The sequence below is a fragment of the Pleurodeles waltl genome, chromosome 11, assembly GCF_031143425.1.
Source record: "Pleurodeles waltl isolate 20211129_DDA chromosome 11, aPleWal1.hap1.20221129, whole genome shotgun sequence".
Taxonomy (NCBI): domain Eukaryota; kingdom Metazoa; phylum Chordata; class Amphibia; order Caudata; family Salamandridae; genus Pleurodeles; species Pleurodeles waltl.
The window spans coordinates 827,117,491-827,138,977 of record NC_090450.1 but is presented as its reverse complement, the minus strand read 5'-3'; the positions used below and the strand labels follow the sequence as shown (position 1 = coordinate 827,138,977).

Genomic DNA, 21,487 nt, shown 5'->3' with positions numbered 1-21,487 from the left:
AAATTATTGTGTATAACGTGTACTCCTACACGTTGGTGGCCCAATGTATGCACTACATGGACACAAGGTAGCTCATCCTTGAGATCAGTCACCCTACCCCACAGAGTTCTGTGTTCTTATGGTGTTCCCTTAGAGCTGGCAGAGGCAACAGTTTTGCATTATCTGGAGCCCTATTAGACCATTTATCGGCCAGGCAGTTGACTTGGTCTCTTGATTTCAAAACACTCCAGGAGAAACATATTAAGGAGCACAACTTGGCTGGAACTTTTAAATGCATTTCCCGGGGACCTGAGAATTAAAAAAAAAAAAATGCATTCTATTGAACAGAAAAATAAAACTTAAAAGGAGAAATATTGCTTTACTTGATTAAGACAGCAGATAGAGACAGAAAAGGGGAATCGTGGCTATCCCTATCATGTTGTCAAAATATCCCTCCACTGATAAAGCTCCCACTCTGTTTTGGGGCCCTCTGCAGGGAGACAGGTACTGTGAATAGTGCTGAAGGAGGAAACATTGGTAAATGTAGGAGTACTAGTTGTTAACACTGCTGGCAGAAATTTCTTGTCACAACAGCTATATTGCTCTCTAATGTTAAAAGCCAAATGCAGTTTGCGTGCCTCTGCACTTTTCTTTTTTGATTTTTCAAGACGGGGGATCTACCCTACTGCTCAGAAATGGTGCGCAAACCAAAATCCTTCCCGGCAGTGGGGAGGAAGGGTCTGAGCCAGGTCATGGTTTTAATCACTTTCACAAACCCCTCCCAACAGCAAAAGAGCTTTAATGAAAATAAACCCCATCTACCCTTCCGTGCATTGCTTATTACGGCAAACCTTTCCTTCGCCCCTTCTCATCCCTCCCCAAGGAAGTTGCAGCTGCCTGCTAGCAGCCTATAAATATTGCCTTTCGCATGGTCTCGGTCCTGATTGCATTTCAAAGAGTGTGGCGAGATTGTGCATTTTTGTTTAATTTTTCGCTATGCTAAGCAGCGATCAGGGATGCCTCTGTAACTTTTATTTGTGCAACACTTCATTAGTTTGCAGGTCCATCATAAACAAGTATGTATCTCATAGTGACATGCACTGCAACACCACCCCCTTTGTTTTACCTTGCTGCACATACCACGCCCTGACCACACACAATCAGGTAGCTTTAGCTTTACAAATAAAGAATTATGTGTATGAATAATAAGTGATCCAGCAATGGGGACCCGAACCCCGCCACCCCCAACCCCAGGTGTCCCCGAACCACAGGTTGGGAACCACCGTATTATTGTGACAGTGGCAGATGCTGATAATGAAACAATGTGAATGACTAAAGTCACTTACACCCTTTGCTTACATTAAGCGTCCGTGTGTGCTTGTCTTTGTTTTATGTTAAAATGGATAATTTTTTGGATGCATGTGCAGTTTCAATGAGAGATGTTTATAAGATTGTGCACAACAGCGTAACATAGTAAGAGCTTGTTTAATTTACCTCTTGTATATTCAATGATTTGAGCATCAATCCATGTGTTTAGTACTGTTTCACCCCTGTTCATTTTACACTCCACACCATATAAATACACTCCACACTCGACCATTCAAATCCAGATACCACTCCATCCTACATAACTACAATTCATGCCACAAAGTTACACTCCACATAAATCCACTCAACTCCAGAACACATAATTACACTCCACAAAATTCAACTTTGCAACATACCTCCACATTACATACCACACCACACTGTGCCACATAATTAAACTGCACATTATTGTGTGCCACACATGCCACATAATTCCACTCCTTATAACTCTGCTGTACACCATGCCATATAATTCCACACCAATCGCAACACATTTCAATACCACGCAACATATTTGCACACCACATAATTCAACTCCACATAATTACACTCTATTCAATACCACATAAATAAACCCCACATAAATCGACTCAATGCCTCATAACAAACCACATAACTACAATCCACACCATGCCACATAATTCCACTCAACGTAATTTCACTAAATGCCACACAGTTCCACACCACTCAATTCAAACCTGCACAATTCTATTCCACACCACACAATTCAACACCACACCACATAATTCAACTCCACTGCATGCCACTCCATGACGTGCAATACCACTACAACTAATTACACTCTGTCACACAACTCACAGCATATAATTCCAGTACACTCAATACCGCATACTTACTATCCACATAGTTCCACTGCACACCATGGTTGCATTGCATTACTTTCAGCCATTCTCTTTTCATGTGGTTTTTCCCTTTTAGAGTCTGACTCTATGGTTACAAGACCATGTTTCTTCCAAATGATCTTTTTGTTGTGGTACCCTCTAGGGGCTGTTTTGAGCATTACAGTCCAATACCAAAAGTTTATCTCTGATAAAAGTTTTTATTGGGTTTACATGATGATTGTATGTGTTTAATTAATCTCTCCTTATTGCAGTTATGACCATGACTCGGGCCAGCTTAACATCCTATTACACTATGACTATTTGAACTGTCTTGATATGTTTGGGTGACCCTTCTTGTTCAGTGGTTCCCAGCTTGTAGTCCGGGGACACCTAGGGGTCCGCGAAGCCTCCTGAGGGGCCCGTGACGGCTTAGAAAATGTAATAATATTAACACATTAGGTCCTCCGCTTTTATTTTTCTCGTTATTCCTCCGTGGCTGTCTTGTGTCTTATTTTTTGGGTAACTGTGCTAGCCAGCCACCAGCTCTAATGGTGGGGTGGTGAAAGTGGTATTCTATTGGAATTAGCATGGCAGATTTAAATTGGAATGCTGAATAGCTACATTTTCATTTTTTGCTGCACATAGAGGAAGAAGGTAAATGGAAGTGCTTTAGTTATATGCAGTGCCACTGGAATTATGTGGGAGGGGAAAAAAACAAATTATGAGGCAGGGTTGACATTTATGTGGTATGAAAAGTCCAGTTATGAATTTACAACACCAATAGCTTTAACTCAAGCAAATGTGAGATCTATTGCATTGCAAATGGTTGTTAAATATGGTCATCTGGGGTAAAGGGCTCTGAACAGGCAGCTTATGAACATGTGTGCATGTATGTAGTCTGATCAAAGAAGACTCTGACTGATCCTAGAATCTGTACATGGGTAGCGCTTTGGGAGTTGGAGTCCAGACTAAAACAAATCTGATCTAATTGGGGACCAAAAGGGCTTCACCATTTTATTTTAGATATAGTGTAACATGTGTAATGCCTTTACTGCACACTATATATGTAAAATGTGCTTTACTGTGTTTATAGATTTGAATATGATACGAGAGTCATACTTTTGATGCCTTGTGCTCAATTCATTCGGCCTGAATTCAAATAGGGGATTGGTTTTAACAGATAGGGGTTATTTTCCAAAATTCATAATTTTCTGTACTTCTCCTTTCATTTTTTCTGTTTTTAGGTCGAGGTTGCTGCTTTCTGGTTGTAAAAGTTCTGTTGTGAACTTACAGTGGGCTTACAGCCTGGACATTGCTTACTATTGGTAGGCTTTATTGCCACGCTTATTTGCTGGCTTTTTATTCAGTGGCTTGCTTTCTATTTTTTTTTTTTTGTGTTTCTCCCTCTCCTGACCGTATCTTAATTATGATCCTTTTGATTGGCAGACTTCTATCCTTCCACTGCTCACATTTAAGGAACTTCTGTTTTTTGTTTTTCATTCAGAACTTAATGAGAGTGCTTGTATTTGGTAGCTCTCTCCCTCTTATACTGGTTCACCCCAAAACAGCGCCCACCGCGTTGTGTTGCTCCCCACCCCTCCCAGTTTGTCTGAAAGAAAAGCAACAAGGATATTTTTGCTGGAGTATGGCTGAAATACAGACTTTGAGTTTTTTTTCATCTTCGGTAATGCACATATTGCGTGAAAACACAAGCTTTGGCATTAGTGGCATGACCGTCTATTGCACTCACTCAGCTGGTGTCTATTGCAGAATTTGTGCATAGTATGACACTTCTTCTGAAGTCCTACAAATCTGTCCGTTGAATACATGCAGAGCAGCCCAAATGGCTGAAATCTGTGGAGAGTAAATTAGACCTTGGCAAAACTTTGTCTTTACATTATCACACACCCTCATTCTTTTTAAATTTTGTAAAAAGTATTTGAGTGAAAAGTATTTGGAAAATAACGTCCTTTGTAAAAACTGAAAACACTGAAGCCAGTCTACAGTTTTGAGATTCCTTAAGATATGTTTGCTTTTCCTCCAGTGTTTTGAATGTTTTTTCTTTCTCTTTGTTTTATACATGCCTGTTTACTTTTGTTCTTTTCATTTATTTTTCTTTTACCTGCTGAATTTGTGTGTGTTTTGACATAGATGGGTGAGTGAGTGAATGGAAGAATGAGTTACTAGGTGAATGATTGGATGCATGAGTGCAAGAATCATAGTGCGTGTATGATGACTTAAGTGCTTAAATTCACCAATGACTGAAAATGCACATTCACGTATAAGGAAGGCCTCTTTTTTGCATCTTTTCACATGATCGCGATTTTTTTATTTTTTATTGATACTGCTGACTTTTTGACTCTGTGCTCTGGGGCTGTACTAACCAGACCATGTTTACGTTTTATATCTTCATTTTATAGAAATTATTTTCTAACATTTGGCATAGTTCCACTTGCTTTCCGTAGATCTAGTTCACTTAAAAAATGTGACAGGGAGGAGTCAGGAGTATGCCTGTTATTTTATAATAGAATATTTACCTAACCCGCCTTAGGTACTCCCTACATTAAAGTAAAAGAGCATTACGCATGATCACTAATGATTGAGAAAGACATAGGTCAATTTGATTATACTATCCAGGCAATACTCTTGAACAGTAGTTTGAAAAGAGTATACTTCGTTTCTAAGGACAATGGAATGTAAAATTGGAAATGCTACTTATGGTTGCCTCCAGATTCAATTCTGTAGTTGGGATTTTGCCGCTTATTATCCCTCGCTCCCTAATTGGGTCTATTGATACCCTATGTATGTGGTGACGACTGGCCAAGACTCACAATGTTCAAACTCTACACAGACACTTCCTCTGGCTGACAGCGACTTCCTAAGATTGAACAATAATATGTGGCCTGCCAACTTGCTCAGTTACCTTGCTACTTCCAACCCGATTTGGAAACCCCGGATGGACTCACCATCGATAGTCGCATTCAGCACGATGCTGCCAGCTGTCCAGAGACCCAAACAGTGCTCAATTTAAATTTGGGAATCTCCCCACCACGTACTGTAACACAATTTCTTTCTGTATCTGAATGCGAAATTCTGATGTAACGCAGAGCTATGCATCAACAACTCACCCTTGTTCTGGACCGAATGGGCTGTAAAAGGTATTACGGTTTTAAATCGGGTAGTGGCAGGTGGGTGGATTAAAACCTTCTCGGCTCTGCTTGTGGAGTACATCAGTGAAAATCATAACTGCAGAAACATACGGCCAAAGAGCTGCCTGGACAAAAAGATAGGCAAAGCTCTGCAGGATTTGAGACCTTCGTCTGTCTATGAATACCTGGTTACATAGGGAGCATACAAAAAATTAATCTCTGAAATTTACAGTTTAATTTCCGAAGAACTGTTCTCAAAACCTATGGGCAACCACGTTGGACAGATTGGTTGGCTTTAATGGAGAAACACAACACAGACCAGGATTGGGCTTCCCGTTTAGACACTCAATCCCTTTTAGACACTGACAACAGGAGCTCCAGAGAGGCCCAGCTGAAATTCAGCTATTTCAACAGGTCCCGAATCGATGTCATAAAGCAGGCCTACCCCAGCCAGAAATTGCTGGATGTGCGGCTACCTATGAGGGGATTTGATAACCTATTCTATGGACATGCAGGGAAATCCTGTTATAATAGGACCAGATTTGCTAAAAACTACGAAGCCCTGGCACCAGTGGTATTCTCCTTTCTTTGGAACTACTGTTGCTAACCGAGATCTAGGATGTCCAAAGAGCGAATGCTTGCTGTAAAAGGTGACTGCAGTCAAAATATGTGTACTGCAGAAATGGAAATATCCATTACCACCAACAATATCTAACTGGTCATTATCAATAGTTAACCTTGCTTCCTTCAAAAAATCGATCTACAAGATAAATGACCTACTGTCCAAGTATGAACAAATATGGACTCCATTCTTTGAGAATCTTTCATGAAACACTCCATCTTTAGGGCCGACATAATACCCAGACCAGCGCTGCCTAACCCAGGCCTCCTTAGTTCAGTAAGAGATGCCTTCTACCGGTCCTTCCGATAAAAATGGAACCATAATGCATTTGTATAATATGCTTACTTAAAAAAACAGATATAGAACAAACCACGTAATGATGGAAAAATACTGACGCTGTCGCCCGCACTTCCACAATGATTTATTACTCTGAGTCTGCAGGACGACTCTGCTCCTTACACAGAGAACTCTATATAAGTGTTAGATCTACTCTTGCGAACGCTGATTTCAGTGAACACGTTATGGTCCCTGCCCTACTGCCGGTCTTGTGAAGACAGATATACTTCAGTTTTGTATTATGTACCCTATGTGTAGCGCGGGCCATTTGCAAGGGCGGTGTGTGAAATTAGTTGTAAAAATCCTTAATAAAAATATTAAAACGGAAATGTTAGTTTTGCAGCACAACTATAAATACAGCCCATCAAAATAAATTGGCACAAAATGTGAAACTGAGAATCGTGAAAAAATCAGTGCAATTTTGTCAAATGGCAGCAAAGTTTATTAATAATCCAAATGTAGCATTTCCTTTGGTCTAAAAAGGTCAAGGACCGCGAGGTTTGCTAATTCTGAGTCTGTGAAATATGTTAAAAAGATGGTCCTTAGTGGTGGCGGCAGGTGGGATCAAATGGACAATGGCATTTAGATGGAAGAACAGTCCCCGAGGTACAGCACAGAGAGAATTCCACGTGCATATTTTGCCAATTGAAACCCGGAGACCTGGTGTTCTGCTTTTTAATCCTTTATTTCCGACCTACCTGTCCTTCCAATATAGTCAATTCATTTTAATTTTTTTTATTTTTTGCCATTTAGCATATTTCTGTATATGTCCTTCCTCTTTTCTTTTTTTTATTGTTTCGCTTCCAAAACAATTTCTCACTTTCCTATGCCAAACCTGCAGCAGTAAAATAAAGATTTCGCTGCTTCACTATGCAGCTTTGGCACTACACAATGGTTTGAAAAAAAAAAACTGTCTCCATTTTTACAGGTCTGTGTACATGGAATAATTAATTTTCTGGCAAAATAAACAAGTGACGCTCTAGGTTTGCTTTTTAGTAGAATCCTGAAAGACAGCACGGCTGTCTGATTTGCTAATGACATCTTGGGAGCATTCGAAAAGCTTCCCTGGGAATGCATTCCTCCTGCTGCATATCATTGGCTTTTTTGTTCGTAACTCACAATTTCTCGCATTCTATTTGCTGACTTTTTTTTTGTTTTAGGCTGTCAAGCATAAATTCGTCCCTTCCCCTGCCCAAAACTCATTTACAGTAACCTTCCGGGTGCTCCCATTCTGTAAACAGGCCTTTAAATCCTGTTCTTATCTTGTCACATTTGCTGTATATTAAAAAGACAGAGATCAAATGTCAGGCTCTGTCTTCCGAGGGAGCTTGCTGTTTACTTTTCTTTCTCTGACTTCAAAGTGAGAGGATTTATCAATCGTGCAGGCTACTGGGGATAATGATGACGTGATGGAAACAAATATTTTAATAACATCAAAGCAAATCCATACAGTAGGTTGTATAATTTCCACACATTATAGTTTGTGCGCTATATACTTTTATCAGTAAAACTGTATGTCTGTGCAAATGTAGTTTTAATTTCAACTGAAGATGTGTTGTCTGTAATGGCAGTGAGCTACCACACCATACTTACTCCATTTCATCTCACCCCACCCCACTCCATTCTGCAGCACTCCACCCTATTCTGCACCACTCACACGTCACTACTACACCCCACGTAACTGCACCATGGCACTCTACTCCGCACCACTCCACTCTATGCCACTTCAGTTAATGCCTCTCTACTTTACATCACACTACACCGATTAACTCTACCCCACCCCTCTCTACTATGCACCACTGCACTCTACACCCCTTGACTCTGCTCTTCACCACTGTACTCTACAACCTGTACTCTATACCACTGCACTGTATGGTAGTGCACTCTACAGTGCACCATTCCGCACCAGTACGCTCTGTCATCCACTCCGTACCACTTTAATCTACTGTGCATCACTGCACTGTACTCCACTGCACTCTACCCTGCACCACTCTACTCTCATAGCATGCACCGTCCCACTCTACCATGCACACCCCACTCTATGCTACTCCGCTCTATGCTACTCCGCTCTATGCTGCACCACTCTATGCTGCACCACTCTAAGCTGCACCGCTCCACTCTATGCTGCACCATTCCCCTCTGTGCCACTCTACTCTGTACCACTCTACTCTACTCTAACCACTGCACTTTTTGCCAGTGCACTCTATAGCACTTTACTCAAAAACATTGTACTCTACACCACTGCACGCTACCCCAATCTACTCTGTACCACTGCACTCTATGCCACTATACAACACTCTGCCACTGCGCTCTACACCATTGTACTCTGTGCTACTGCACTGTATGCAACTCTGTTCTGCTCTACACATTGTACTATACGCTACTCTCCACCACTCTACTCCACTGCACTATACGCCACTCTACTATACACCACTGCACTCTACTATACACCACTGCACTCCACACCACTCTCCTCTGTGCCACTGCACTTTACACCACTGCAATTTGCTACTTTGTTCTACACCTCTGCGCTCTATCCTGCAGCACTTCACTATACTCTGAAACAATCTACTCTAAGCCACTGAACTTTACACCACCCTGCCCCACTCCACTCTACGCCATTGCACTCTATATCAAAGGCACTCTATGATGTGACACTCCACTCTGCATCACTCTACTCAACACCACTGTACTTTACACCACTTTATTCTAGACCACTCAACTCAACAGCACTCTGCTCTATAATGTTCTACTCCTTTAAACCCTACACCCCTCTGTGACACTGTACTCCACTCGATACCACACCACAGCACCACTCTACGCCACTGCACTGTATGCAACTCCCTCTATGCCACTCCATGCCACTTTATTCCACTCTGTTGTATGACACACTGCTATACTCCACTCCAGTACTCTACTATATGCCACTCCAGTACTCCACTCAACGTCCCTCCACTCCTTGTCAATCTGTGCCATTCCACGCTACTACACCACTCCACTCTATGCCACTCTAAGACAATCTGCTCTGCTCTAAATCATTCTACTCTACAACACTGTACTCCACTCTGTGCAATACACTCTATGCCACTCCACCCTGCTCTACACCACTCCACAAGACTCTTCCACTCCGCTCCACTCTACACCACTCACCTCTACAATGCTCTACTCCACTCTGGGCCCTTCCACTCCCTTCCACTCTGCAACACTCTACACCCTGCACTACACTCCACAACACTGACACTCCACGCTACACTACTACACAACTGTCTGCGCCACTCCATAACACCCCACTTTACTCCATGGCATACCGCTTTACTACACTGCACTCCACAATGCTCTTCTTTATGCCACTATTAGCCATGCTGAACAGCTGCCAAGTCAGTGTACAACATTGATAAAACATAGTGGCAAAGCCAGTAGCTCTTGCATAGGTGAGACCTGTTGCCTTTGCCAATGCTTAGTCAAACCGTAAGTGGCAACCACTTTGGTCTGTTATGTTGCCAGTGTGCGACTAACAGCATAATTTGTTGCACATGAAGAGGTGTTAAAATACACTCCTCATCACACCCATATGAGGTGCAAGAACAGAAGCTACTCCCAGAAGAAACTGACATTCACCAAATTAGCATACAGGAACACACTTAGCCCCTCATTACAAGTCTGGCGGTCCTAGGATCGCCAGACTCGGGTTGGTGGTCGAACCGCCGCCAATGCTGCGGCAGTCCTACCTCCACATAATGACCATGGGGAAAGTGCCACGGGCACCGCCACATTTACACTGGCCGATGACCTGGCAGTGCCGGCAGCCTGAATCCACCAGGGCAGCACAGCAAGTCCCTCTCCACCGTCTTTTTACATTGTAGTTGTACTGCCATTTAAAAGCTGGCAGAAATAGGAGGGCCCTGCACTGTCCATGCACTGGGCAGGGGCCCCCATGGCCAGCCCCGTCACACTTTTCACTGTCTGCTTGGCTGACAGTTGTAGGAAAGTACCAACTTGCCTGGCATGTTACCCCCATATTTCACTGTATGTATGTTGTTTTAGCCCTTGTGTCACTGGGATCCTGCCAGGCAGGACCCCAGTGCTCATAGTAAGTGCCCTGTATGTGTTCCCTTTGTGGTGCCTAACTGTATCACTGAGGCTCTGCTAACCAGAACCTCAGTGTTTATGCTCTCTCTGCTTTCTAAATTTGTCACTGCAGGCTAGTGACTAAATTTACCAATTCTCATTGGCACACTGGTACACCCATATAATTCCCTTGTATATGGTACTGAGGTACCCAGGAGGTACCCAGGGTATTTGGGTTCCACGAGATCCCTATGGGCTGCAGCATTTCTTTTGCCACCCATAGGGAGCTCAGACAATTCTTACACAGGCCTGCCACTGCAGCCTGCGTGAAATAATGTCCACGTTATTTCACAGCAATTTTCCACTGCACATATGTAACTTATAAGTCACCTATATGTCTAACCTTCACCTGGTGAAGGTTGGATGCCAAGTTACTTAGTGTGTGGGCACCCTGGCACTAGCCAAGGTGCCCCCACATCGCTCAGGGCAAATTCCACAGACTTTGTGAGTGCGGGGACACCATTACATGCGTGCACTATACATAGGTCACTACCTATGTATAGCGTCACAATGGTAAATCCGAACATGGCCATGTAACATGTCTAAGATCATGGAATTGTCACCCCAATACCATTCTGGTATTGGGGTGACAATTCCATGATCCCCCGGGTCTCTAGCACAGAACCTGGGTACTGACAAACTGCCTTTCCGGGGATTCCACTGCAGCTGCTGCCAACCCCTAAGACAGGTTTCTGCCCTCCTGGAGTCCAGGCAGCCCTTGCCCAGGAAGGCAGAACAAAGGATTTCCTCTGAGAGAGGGTGTTACACCCTCTCCCTTTGGAAATAGGTGTGAAGGGCTGGGGAGGAGTAGCCTCCCCCAGCCTCTAGAAATGCTTTGACGGGCACAGATGGTGCCCATCTCTGCATAAGCCAGTCTACACCGGTTCAGGGATCCCCCAGCCCTGCTCTGGCGTAAAACAGGACAAAGGAAAGGAAAGGAAAGGGGAGTGACTACTCCCCTGACCAGTACCTCCCAGGGGAGGTGCCCAGAGCTCCTCCAGTGTGTCCCAGACCTCTGCCATCTTGGAAACAGAGATGTTGGGGGCACACTGGACTGCTCTGAGTGGCCAGTGCCAGCAGGTGATGTCAGAGACCCCCTCTGATAGGCTCTTACCTTTCTTGGAAGCCAAACCTCCTTTTCTGGCTATTTAGGGTCTCTGCTTTGGGGAATTCTTCAGTTAATGAATGCAAGAGCTCACCAGAGTTCCTCTGCATCTCCCTCTTCGACTTCTACCAAGGATCGACCGCTGACTGCTCCAGGACGCCTGCAAAACCGCAACAAAGTAGCAAGACGACTACCAGCAACACTGTAGCGCCTCATCCTGCCGGCTTTCTCGACTGTTTCCTGGTGGTGCTTGCTCTGGGTGTCGCCTGCCTTCCCCTTGCACCAGAAGCACAGAAGAAATCTCCAGTGGGTCGACGGAATCTTTCCCCTGCTAACGCAGGCACCAAAAGACTGCATCACCGGTCCTCTGGGTCCCGTCTCATCCTGATGAGCGTGATCCCTGTAACACAGGAACTCTATCCAAGTGACTCCCACAGTCCAGTGACTCTTCAGTCCAAGTTTGGTGGAGGTAAGTCCTTGCCTTCCCACGCTAGACTGCAAACCTGTGTACTGCGTGATATGCAGCTGCTCCGGCTTCTGTGCACTCTTCCAGGATTTCCTTTGTGCACAGCCTAGCCTGGTTCCCCAGCACTCCGTCCTGCAGTACTCAACCCGCTGAGTTGGCCTCCAACATCTTGGGACCCTCTTTTGTAACTCTACGTGGACTCCGGTTCACAAATCTTCAAAGTGCCTGTTCAGATATTTCTGCGGGTGCTGCCTGCATCTGTGGGGGCTCTCTGAGTTGCTGAGCGCCCCCTCTATCTCCTCCTCCAAGGGGCGACATCCTGGTCCTCAGCAACCCTCAAAAACCTCTACCGCAACCCTTGCAGCTAGCAAGGCTTGTTTGCGGTATTTCTGCGTGGGAACACTTCTGCGACGTGGGACATCTTCCATCCAAAGGAGAAGTTCCCAGTCCTCTTTGTTCTTGCAGAATTCCAAGCTTCTTCCATCCGGAGTCCGCTTCCTTGCACCTTCATCCGGGGTTTCCTGGGCTCCTGCCCCCCCTGGACACTGTCGCGACTATTGGACTTGGTCCCCTTGCTTTGCAGGTCCTCAGGTCCAGGGATCCGTTGTCAGTGCACTGCTGGTGTTTGTTGTTCTTGTAGAATCCCCCTATCACGACTATTGTGCTCTTTTGGGGTAGTAGGTGTACTTTACTCCTACTTTTCAAGGACTTGGGGTGGGGTATCTTGGACACCCTGGCTGTTTTCTTACAGTCCCAGGGACCCTCTACAAGCTCCCATAGGTCTGGGGTCCATTCATGATTCGCATTCCACTTTTGGAGTATATAGTTTGTGTTGCCCCTAGACCTATGCTTGCCTATTGCAACCTATTGTAATTCTACACTGATTGCATTACTTTTCTGACTCTTACTTACCTATTTGTGGTTTGTGTACATATAACTTGTGTATATTACTTACCTTCTTACTGAGGGTACTCACTGAGATACTTGTGGCATATTGTCATAAAAATAAAGTACCTTCATTTTTAGTAACTCTGTGTATTGTGTTTTCTTATGATATTGTGCATATGATATAAGTGGTATAGTAGGAGCTTTGCATGTCTTCTAGTTCAGCCTAAGCTGCTTTGCCATAGCTACCTTCTATCAGCCTAAGCTGCTATAAACACCTCTATTCTACTAATAAGGGATAACTGGACCTGGCACAAGGTGTAAGTACCTTTGGTACCCACTACAAGCCAGGCCAGCATCCTACAACAGTGAAAAGTGCAACTGGTGCTGCTGCACCCAACGCACTGCAACATTGCCACCGGCTCTATTATGTGGGCTGTTTCCCAGTGGGCGGAAACTCGGTTTATGCCTGCCGACCCAGCGGGAAACTCTTAATAGCTCTCGCGGTCAGATCACCGCGCTGGCGGTTTTCTGACCCGCACGGCTTCGACTGATGGGCATTTCCGTCTGCAGAAGTCGAAATGAGGGCGTTAATCTAGAGAACAGTGACCTTGATTTCCCACTGTAAGCTTTGTCGCCTCTTGTGATCTGGATAACCTGTGGATCATTGAGATGTTCTCGAGACTTGAATTGTAAAAGATAGCCTTTGTGCACAGTTGCCATGCAATAACATTTTTACATATACAATTGCAGAAAGAGCGTGATTTAGCTGAAAAGCAGTCTTCACTCGTGAACAAAGCCTATAGGACCCTCCTCACTCCTTTGAGCCGAGGACTCTATTTGGTAAGTTGTTTTAAAATCATGCTTATTATTTTTTGCTATTGAAAACTCCACTATTGCTCCATGCTGGTTTGCATAAAGCAGTGGGCCAGTAATCCTTCCAGTAAGAAGGATGTGTAAAGAACAATTGTTCTAAGTAGCTGAATGTGCTATACCAAAACTCAAAATAAAACGATTGCAAATTATAATGACGTAAAACAGAGTAGACTGGAAAAACTGTTCGGTTACAAAAGGATGGAAGTGTTTAAAACGGAGCTAGAAGAAACACAAATGTGTTTACTTTTGTTTTTTCCGTATTATGATAACAAATGGCTGCTGTTTTAAAAGCTTTTCCCCAGACAGTCTGTCATTATACATTTTGCCAAAGCAAATCATACGAGCTTTTTTCATTTGTTCACTGTTTGGAAAATATGTGATACTCATCCCAGTATTATTTTTTAAGTGTACTAGAATTTATCGATCAGTTTAGCTATGCATTTAATCTAAGGTATGCAGTGCTCCTTTACATAGCACTCCATACCTTGGAGGCACTAGAGTACACCGAGTTGACAGATTGAACAGAACTTCCTAGATTATGCTTGTTTTGAAGAATGTGGGTTTGTGGTGTGGCCTTTGTGACAAGTGTTGTGATGTTTGTGTTGGCACCGACGTGCACTTGACTGTGAAGTGTGGCAAAGAAAAGTAGCAAATCGTATTCTTTACACTTATCTTACTGTGTTTAGCTGAAAGGTTTTGGGGTAGAAGCATTGATTATGAGCCACATGTTTTGTTGGCATGTGTGAATAGTAGAATGTCAGCTTCTCATGTCACAGTTGTTCTGCAGCTGCACTTAACCTTGGAATGGGCAAAGAGGAGTGATAAAGGATTATATGTGTTTGTTCCTGTAATCCTTGTGTGGGAGACTGATAGAGCCTAATGGGCGGAGGTAGTCATGAGGCATTTGTTGGGGAAAAGCCTAGTTTTCATCACTTTCCCAAATTCCTAGTGAACTTGTTTATGCTCAGATGGTGTCTCAGTCCCAGGAAGGAAGTTCCACTGATCATGACTTTTTGTAGGGTGTGACAGTCAGGTCAGATGCCAATTGAGACCATTTGTTCCATTTTGCTGGTATATTTGAAGCTTAACTTCAACAAAGGGTGGATAATTCTGCGTGCTCGGCAGAGCACCTTTAATGTAGAATGTGTGACATGGATGGTCAGAGGCGGGCTTTAAGGGCAGGAGTGACACTCTGAGGTAGAGTCCATTTGCATAGTCAAAACTTGCCTTCACTTGAGAGATGAGTGATAGGCTGAGATCCACGTTTGCTCTCAAGTTTAAGTTAGTAGCAATTGCCATAGGAGTGCAAGATATTGTAGAAATGTAAGGCTGATACTTCAATTTTTTGTAGGTAAGGATCTTAGATTTCGATGACTTGAGTTGCGTGTAGATTTCCTGCACCCAGTGGTCGAACAATCCCAGGCAATGTTCCAGTCCCAATATTTCTAGGTCAGTCTGATTGTCCGCCCTCAGAATGATCTGGGTGTAGTTAATGCATGATAAGTTGAGTACCGTAGGCGGTCTCTGGTAGGCACTTAGCTGTGGACAGATGTTAGCTCTAAGTCATTGTGGTATTGAATTAACATAAAAAGAGATAGCAATATTTTATTTATCAGCAAACGATGGTGGAGATTTGGTTTTGGATGATTCCCTGCATGCTAAGTCCCTGGTGCTTCAACCAAGGGGTGGGCTCATGTATGACTCTTGTCAAATGCCACTGACCGGTCCATAAGTAGCAGCGTGGCAAATCAATTTGTCCTTGAAGGGATCACAAAAGGATTTGGATTGATGTTCTTGTTCGCAGTTGACACTGGGTCAGGAATTCTCAGGGGGTCCTGAGCAGGGTCCGTTCAGTTATTATCTTGTTTCAAAGATATAGGACACAGTGTGGAGTTTTTTTGAAGGTGGATGCCCTGGGATTCTATATTGAGAACAGTTTGAAGCTCTGGTTTCCTGAAATGGCAATCTAGGGCAGGATCAAAGGACGCTCAGAGCTTCTGGTCATCAGCTTATTCCTGTCCTGAAGATTTTGTGTGGTCTCATAGGAAGCTTGCAGCAAGGGGCCAAACCAATGCAGGACTTTACCTAGCAGTGATTTGTACTGCAGTGGTGTTCAGAAGGATCTCTGGGGTAGAGCTTGAAAGGTTTGCTCTTAATTGACATGTTTAGGTACACTTTCAGAAATACTAGTAGGAATTTCCTTAAATTCATAGCAATCCCTGGTGATGGAATGGGATAGTGTAAATATGGTCTGCACTAACTTGGAATAGGATCATCCAGAACTGACCAGGACCACTATGTATTTTTTTTTTTGTTTTTGTTTTTTGTTTTGTCTTTTTTTTTTTTTAATGTAAACTGGAAGATGAAAGTTAGAGTCGAAGCTTACGTTCTTGAAGTGGGTGAATGGCGTAGTGGAACGTCCCACCCAGCAATGGCATTTCTTTTAGATTCTGCACGGATATTATGCATTTCCTCGCTTTCCCAGCTCTGGACAGGAAAGCAGCAAGTGCACTTCCTTGTTTGGTTGCTTGTTTGGTACTCAAACCCCCCCCCTTTTGAGAGAAAAAACGTGACCTGCTCCAATGCCTTCAGATGTTTTTTGCTTCCCCTACAGATGGAGTTTGAGGCTGAAATGCACAATATTCATCTACAGGCGTTTAGAGGTCGAAACATTTGGTTACTCATGGTGAAAGAAAACAAGGGGTTCAGGAGTAGTCTTGTTGGTTTTGCAGTTTATTGAATTCTAGCCCGTTGAGGAATCTGTGCGTCTGTTAGACCTGGTGAACTCAGAGCAGAATTTTTGCAGTTAAAGCTACTTAAAGGAGGTCTCGGGGGATCAGCTACTGGTATAAAGAGACGCTTCAAATAAAATGCAACGTAAATAGTGCAATACATGCAGGTAAAGTTCAGAATAGCAGAGCTTACAAAGGGACAGTCAGTCATTCCACCCTGGCAAAGTAGCTGGTTTTGTAAGTGAGCACTGACTAGTAGGAGTCCTCAGTTTGAATATTGGTCCACCTCCTCTAAGCGCTTCACTCCAGAGCTGGAGACTCCGGGCAGGGCAAGTGCCTACTTCGTGTGGAGCAGAAAGGTGCTTCAGTTCATGTGTATGATCATGAGTGCAATGCACGCCGGTAAAATCCAGAATTTCTACGATTACGATGGTCAATTGCAGTCCATTGAGGTGAATGGAGATGACATTAAAGAGTCTGAACTATAGAAGGCTGTGAATATCTCCCAGAAAATAGTGGAACAGAAGACCCTTCATAACATTTTCCCAGAGGAATACATGCCTGAGAGTTTCTCCTCTTTCACAATTTCCAGCAGCATCTTATTTGGTGACAATGCAGACACTAAAGGTAACGAATTCTGTGGCTCAATGCTAGTTGTAAAAGTAACAGCGTGCGATATGTGGTGAAATACACGTTAGGACTAAGGATGTGTGTTGCAGGTAGTGAAAGGTCTTTCTAGCACTTAAGTTGTACACGAGGGCCCTGACGAGGTTGTCTATGGTTTTGTTGAGGAGTTAGTGGTCCATAGTGGACTTTTGGTCAGTGGACAAGGCATCCCCAGTAGACACATAAACTCCGAATAAGGGCTTTAGAATCTCTGTTCAGTGGGTTTGTTTATTATGCTTTGTTTATTTAGAGCTGCTCTTGCCAGGGGTCCACTTGGAACTAACAGCAGCCTTAGAATCGTGTAGTACCAGCCCTTTCCTGCCTTTAGCAAGCAAGCCCGGCCTGGATGTATTAGGATGCATCTCCTCATGTACATATACGAAGTTGGCCGGAGGCTACATTTTCATTGCAGGGTTTGTAAAAAAAACTGAAGAATGTCGTGCTCTATAGAAGCTTCCCAATACAAAGCATTATTCCTAGACGGCAGTGAAACTGCCTCTTATATCATGATTGCTCAATTGTACTCCACCCCAAGGTTAATTTACCTTAGCCAACGAATATGATTTTTCATATTGCAGTAGAGCATAATTGGTTATTATGTTTGGGATTTTGGGGCAGTGATGCACTGTCCGAATTATCGGCTTGCATTATTGATGATGTCTCCACTGCAACACCGAAACTGTCTGATGGGGCCATGATTCACTGGCCTTAAGCAATATAATAAGATTCTCTTTTGCTGATTCGTTTTGTTTTTTGGTAACAGCTATACCGTTGTTTCCTACAGTTAGAACTCAACGGGATTACAATCGGAGAAGGAACAGACACTGACGTAGATATGCCATTCATTGTTGAAGTCATGGAAATCAATGAAAAACTGGAAGATGCACTGGATGAGACCGAAGTTCAAGATATTGGAAATTTCATTGACGGTGACACGCTACTTTAATTCTTCAATAATATATGCTTAAGCGAAGAAACTTGCCTTATAATAAATGTATACACAACTATCCCTATCATTTAATTGTGCATCGTGAACAAAGCAACAATACCACTGTAATGTATGTTTGCTGAATCTTGAGCAGAGCTACCGCTTGTAGTGATGAGTGAAAGTTGAATTGTAATACTTAGAATACGCCGGTTCCTAGATCTTCACTTAGTTTTATAGCAGCGATACCTGGGAGCTTGATTCTCCCTGCTGAGTGATTTCCAAAACAGTAAAAAACGGGCATTGGCAAAACCAGGAAATCTTGCCTAAAGGACTGTTTGGCTTTGCTAATGTTTTTTAGCACAGACACAACAAACGGACGTTCATCATGTGTGCGTGCTTCTACAAAAGGATGGGATTTTTTTTTTGTATACCAAGCCAAATTGGCTACATATTTTGTTTGTTTAGTGGCGCAAAAAGCACAGCATTCAAATCTTTTTTGGGCAAGCATAGGTGCCTAGTGGGAGGCCGAATCTGACACTTCCTAACTTACTGGTGTTAGCGCGCCTGGTCCTTCGTAAGTAAGCTTACAAGGGGACGCTTATAGATCGATGAACCTTTTAAATCGTATGGAGTATCCCAGTCATGCAGTGACCATTGGACAATAAACAACATCAATAATCATTAGTCACCCTTCTACTCATGAATAACCACAACTTGAGGAAGAGTTAACAATTTTTATTTCCCTATGCTTACAATTCTAAATTATCCGTTAGTTCAAGCTTTATTCAATTTTATTAATCCATAAAAAGAGCATCATCATAGAAAAAATATATGCGAAATGATAATGCCATAAGCTACGACAATTAGCATTAATAATGTGGTTCAGCAATTAAGTTCGTCAGTCAGTGTCACCGTCAACGTCACCCCTAACAGCCTACCTAACCAAGATTAGCTTTAGCGTGTGTGTCTTCAAACATCAATTTGGAAAATTATACCTAAGTGCGAGTCTCTACAAAACAGCGCATTTGGTACCTAGAAGAAAAGGCACAACATAGTCACATTTTCATAGCTACCTATCCAAGATGGATCAGCAACAAGTCAGTCTTCGTCTTCAGGTCATCAATCAGTCAGCTACGAATCGGGCTCACAGTGTATGAACCCAATATCAGCACCTCGGACAGCATCTCCTGACGTCATCGATTTCTCCTCCAGTTCTCCTAAATTCTGAAGTCTTAGCCCCTTGGCATGACTTTTTATTAGGGTCTCCCAGTCCATCCCCTAATTGCTAATTGGTCAGTCAGTCAGCAGATATGACTTAAACCTATAGTTTTTGTTTACGAAATCTATTAATTTCAATATATCCTGGGTCACAAGCAGTGGATTGGTTCTCTAGTCGGTGCCCTCATCATCCGGCTCATCAGGTATCAAAATTGTTGCTTATGGCTCTTCAGTCAGTGCCTCCATTGTTCAAGTCCTGGGAAAGTACATTTAGCTTGCTCTACACATAATTGTATCAAATTGTTTTAATCATCTCCTGTCTGCCGGTACATTGCAGGATGTTCTAGCTACTTGAACTTTGAATGGGTCAAGGCTGTCCATGAGGATTTCCAGTCCTTTGGAAGGCGTCCGATTTCTCCATGTTCAGAGTGTGCGAGACCCAGTTGAAACCAGGCCTTTAGTTCAGCTAACTTAAGACTATGCATTAATGTAAAACATAGGTTATACATCTCATTATGACATTAGTACATTTTTCTAATATATTTTCATTATTCTGCACATTTTTCAATCATTTTAGTATACATGGTGATCACACCCCAAGGGCACATTTTCAAACACGCACATTATTTGTCTACGATTATTTTCTCTACACATTTTCTCATTAGTAAAACCATATAGATCAATAATAATTTTCTTAATTAGCATATCTGCTTCAAGTCAGTGGATCCAACAGATTGTCCAAGTTACATACATTCTCCCCTTTCAAAATGCTCCTCCTCACATCTGCACTGTGTTTAGTGCAGTTTCCACAGATCATGACCAAATCCTTTCGAGGGTGGTGTTGACATTGCTCATCAACAGTTCAATCAAGATAGTGCCTGTAGCAGACAAGTACTCGCGTTACTTATTGGTCCCCAAAAAAATATTGAGGCCTTTAGCCAATTCTTGATCTTAGAATTTTGAACACATTTCCCTGGGAGGAGTGATTTGAAATGGTGACCCTTTCTCAGGTCTCGTTGGCCGTACACTCGGTGGACTTCTTAGTGTCCTCAACTTGTAGGATTTGTACTTTCATGTACCAGTGCTTCAGTCCTGCATGAATTTCTGCCTTTTGTGGTGGTTTCCACTTGGTGTTCAATTTGCAGTCCTTCCATTGGCCTTACGCCAGCCTCTTTTGTCCTTGACTGTCACGTAGGTGGCAGTAGCCTATCTTGACTGGTCAGGGATATACAGATTCTGTGCTTTTGTAACAATCTGTTGAATGCAGCTTACCTCAGCTAGTCTCGGGTGATCTGCACAGCATGATGTTACACAGCTTTTCATCTTGTAGTTCAAAATATACAAGTCTTTAGTCCACCTCTAACCCACACAGAAGGCCTATCTGCCCCCAGAGTGAGCCTCAGGCTTTTAGGCTATGATGCTAATATTACCAGCGAGAGCTATTCTTCCAGACTTTACAGTTTTAAGATTGCTAGGTCTGTTTTACTCCTGCATCATGTTGGGACTCTGCACTAGGTGCACATTAAGGCTGTTCAGTTTAACTGACGCCTCAAATGGATCCAACACTGGGGGGGTGCTTTTCCAAGAAGACCTCTCTGCACCTTCAGTGGAGCAGGATAGGCACCAATCATATGCAGCAGGCCATTATGCCCTCCCCCACCAGTGACCAGTTATAACCAATGTCTCATCTCTACTGCAGGAGAGGCCACATGGATGAAGTGGAGATCCAAGTTTTCTGGTCCTCTTCAGACCACCACTGCCACATAAATCTGTGGGAGCTGTGTGTCATATGTTTGGCCTTGGAGGTGTTTCTTCCTTCCATCAGGGGGGAAGTGAGTTCTATGCTTATCAACAATACGACCTCCATGTTGTACCTCTTCAAGCGTAGCGGCATGGTCTCACACAGTGTCCTTCTGGAGGCACCAATGTTATGGCCCTGGCTAGTACTTAAATGAATCCCACTGTCCATGAGACATCCAGCTGGTGCCTCAACATCATGGCAAACAATGTCAGCAAATATCATATTCCTGACCACGCACATTGACTGCCCGGGAAGTTGTTTGAGAGAGCCTCACCCAATGGGGCATGCCCTTGGGGGATATTTTGACGCTACTTAAAAACATCTGTGTCCCCCACCATTTCACCATTGCCTGTCATCCTGCGCGTTCTGAGGAAAATGAGGCAAGT

At 43.4% G+C, this 21,487-nt stretch overlaps 1 protein-coding gene across 1 annotated transcript in view; it reads left to right on the top strand.

Moving 5' to 3' along the window:
• The window catches only part of HSCB (HscB mitochondrial iron-sulfur cluster cochaperone), a 52,484-nt gene that overhangs the window by 22,691 nt on the left and 8,306 nt on the right, over window positions 1–21,487 (top strand). Inside the window, exons 3-4 of the mRNA XM_069214675.1 lie at window positions 13,634–13,723; window positions 17,939–18,083. Of these exons, the coding sequence (XP_069070776.1) occupies window positions 13,634–13,723; window positions 17,939–18,083 (235 nt within the window). The remainder of the gene's footprint in view (window positions 1–13,633; window positions 13,724–17,938; window positions 18,084–21,487) is intronic.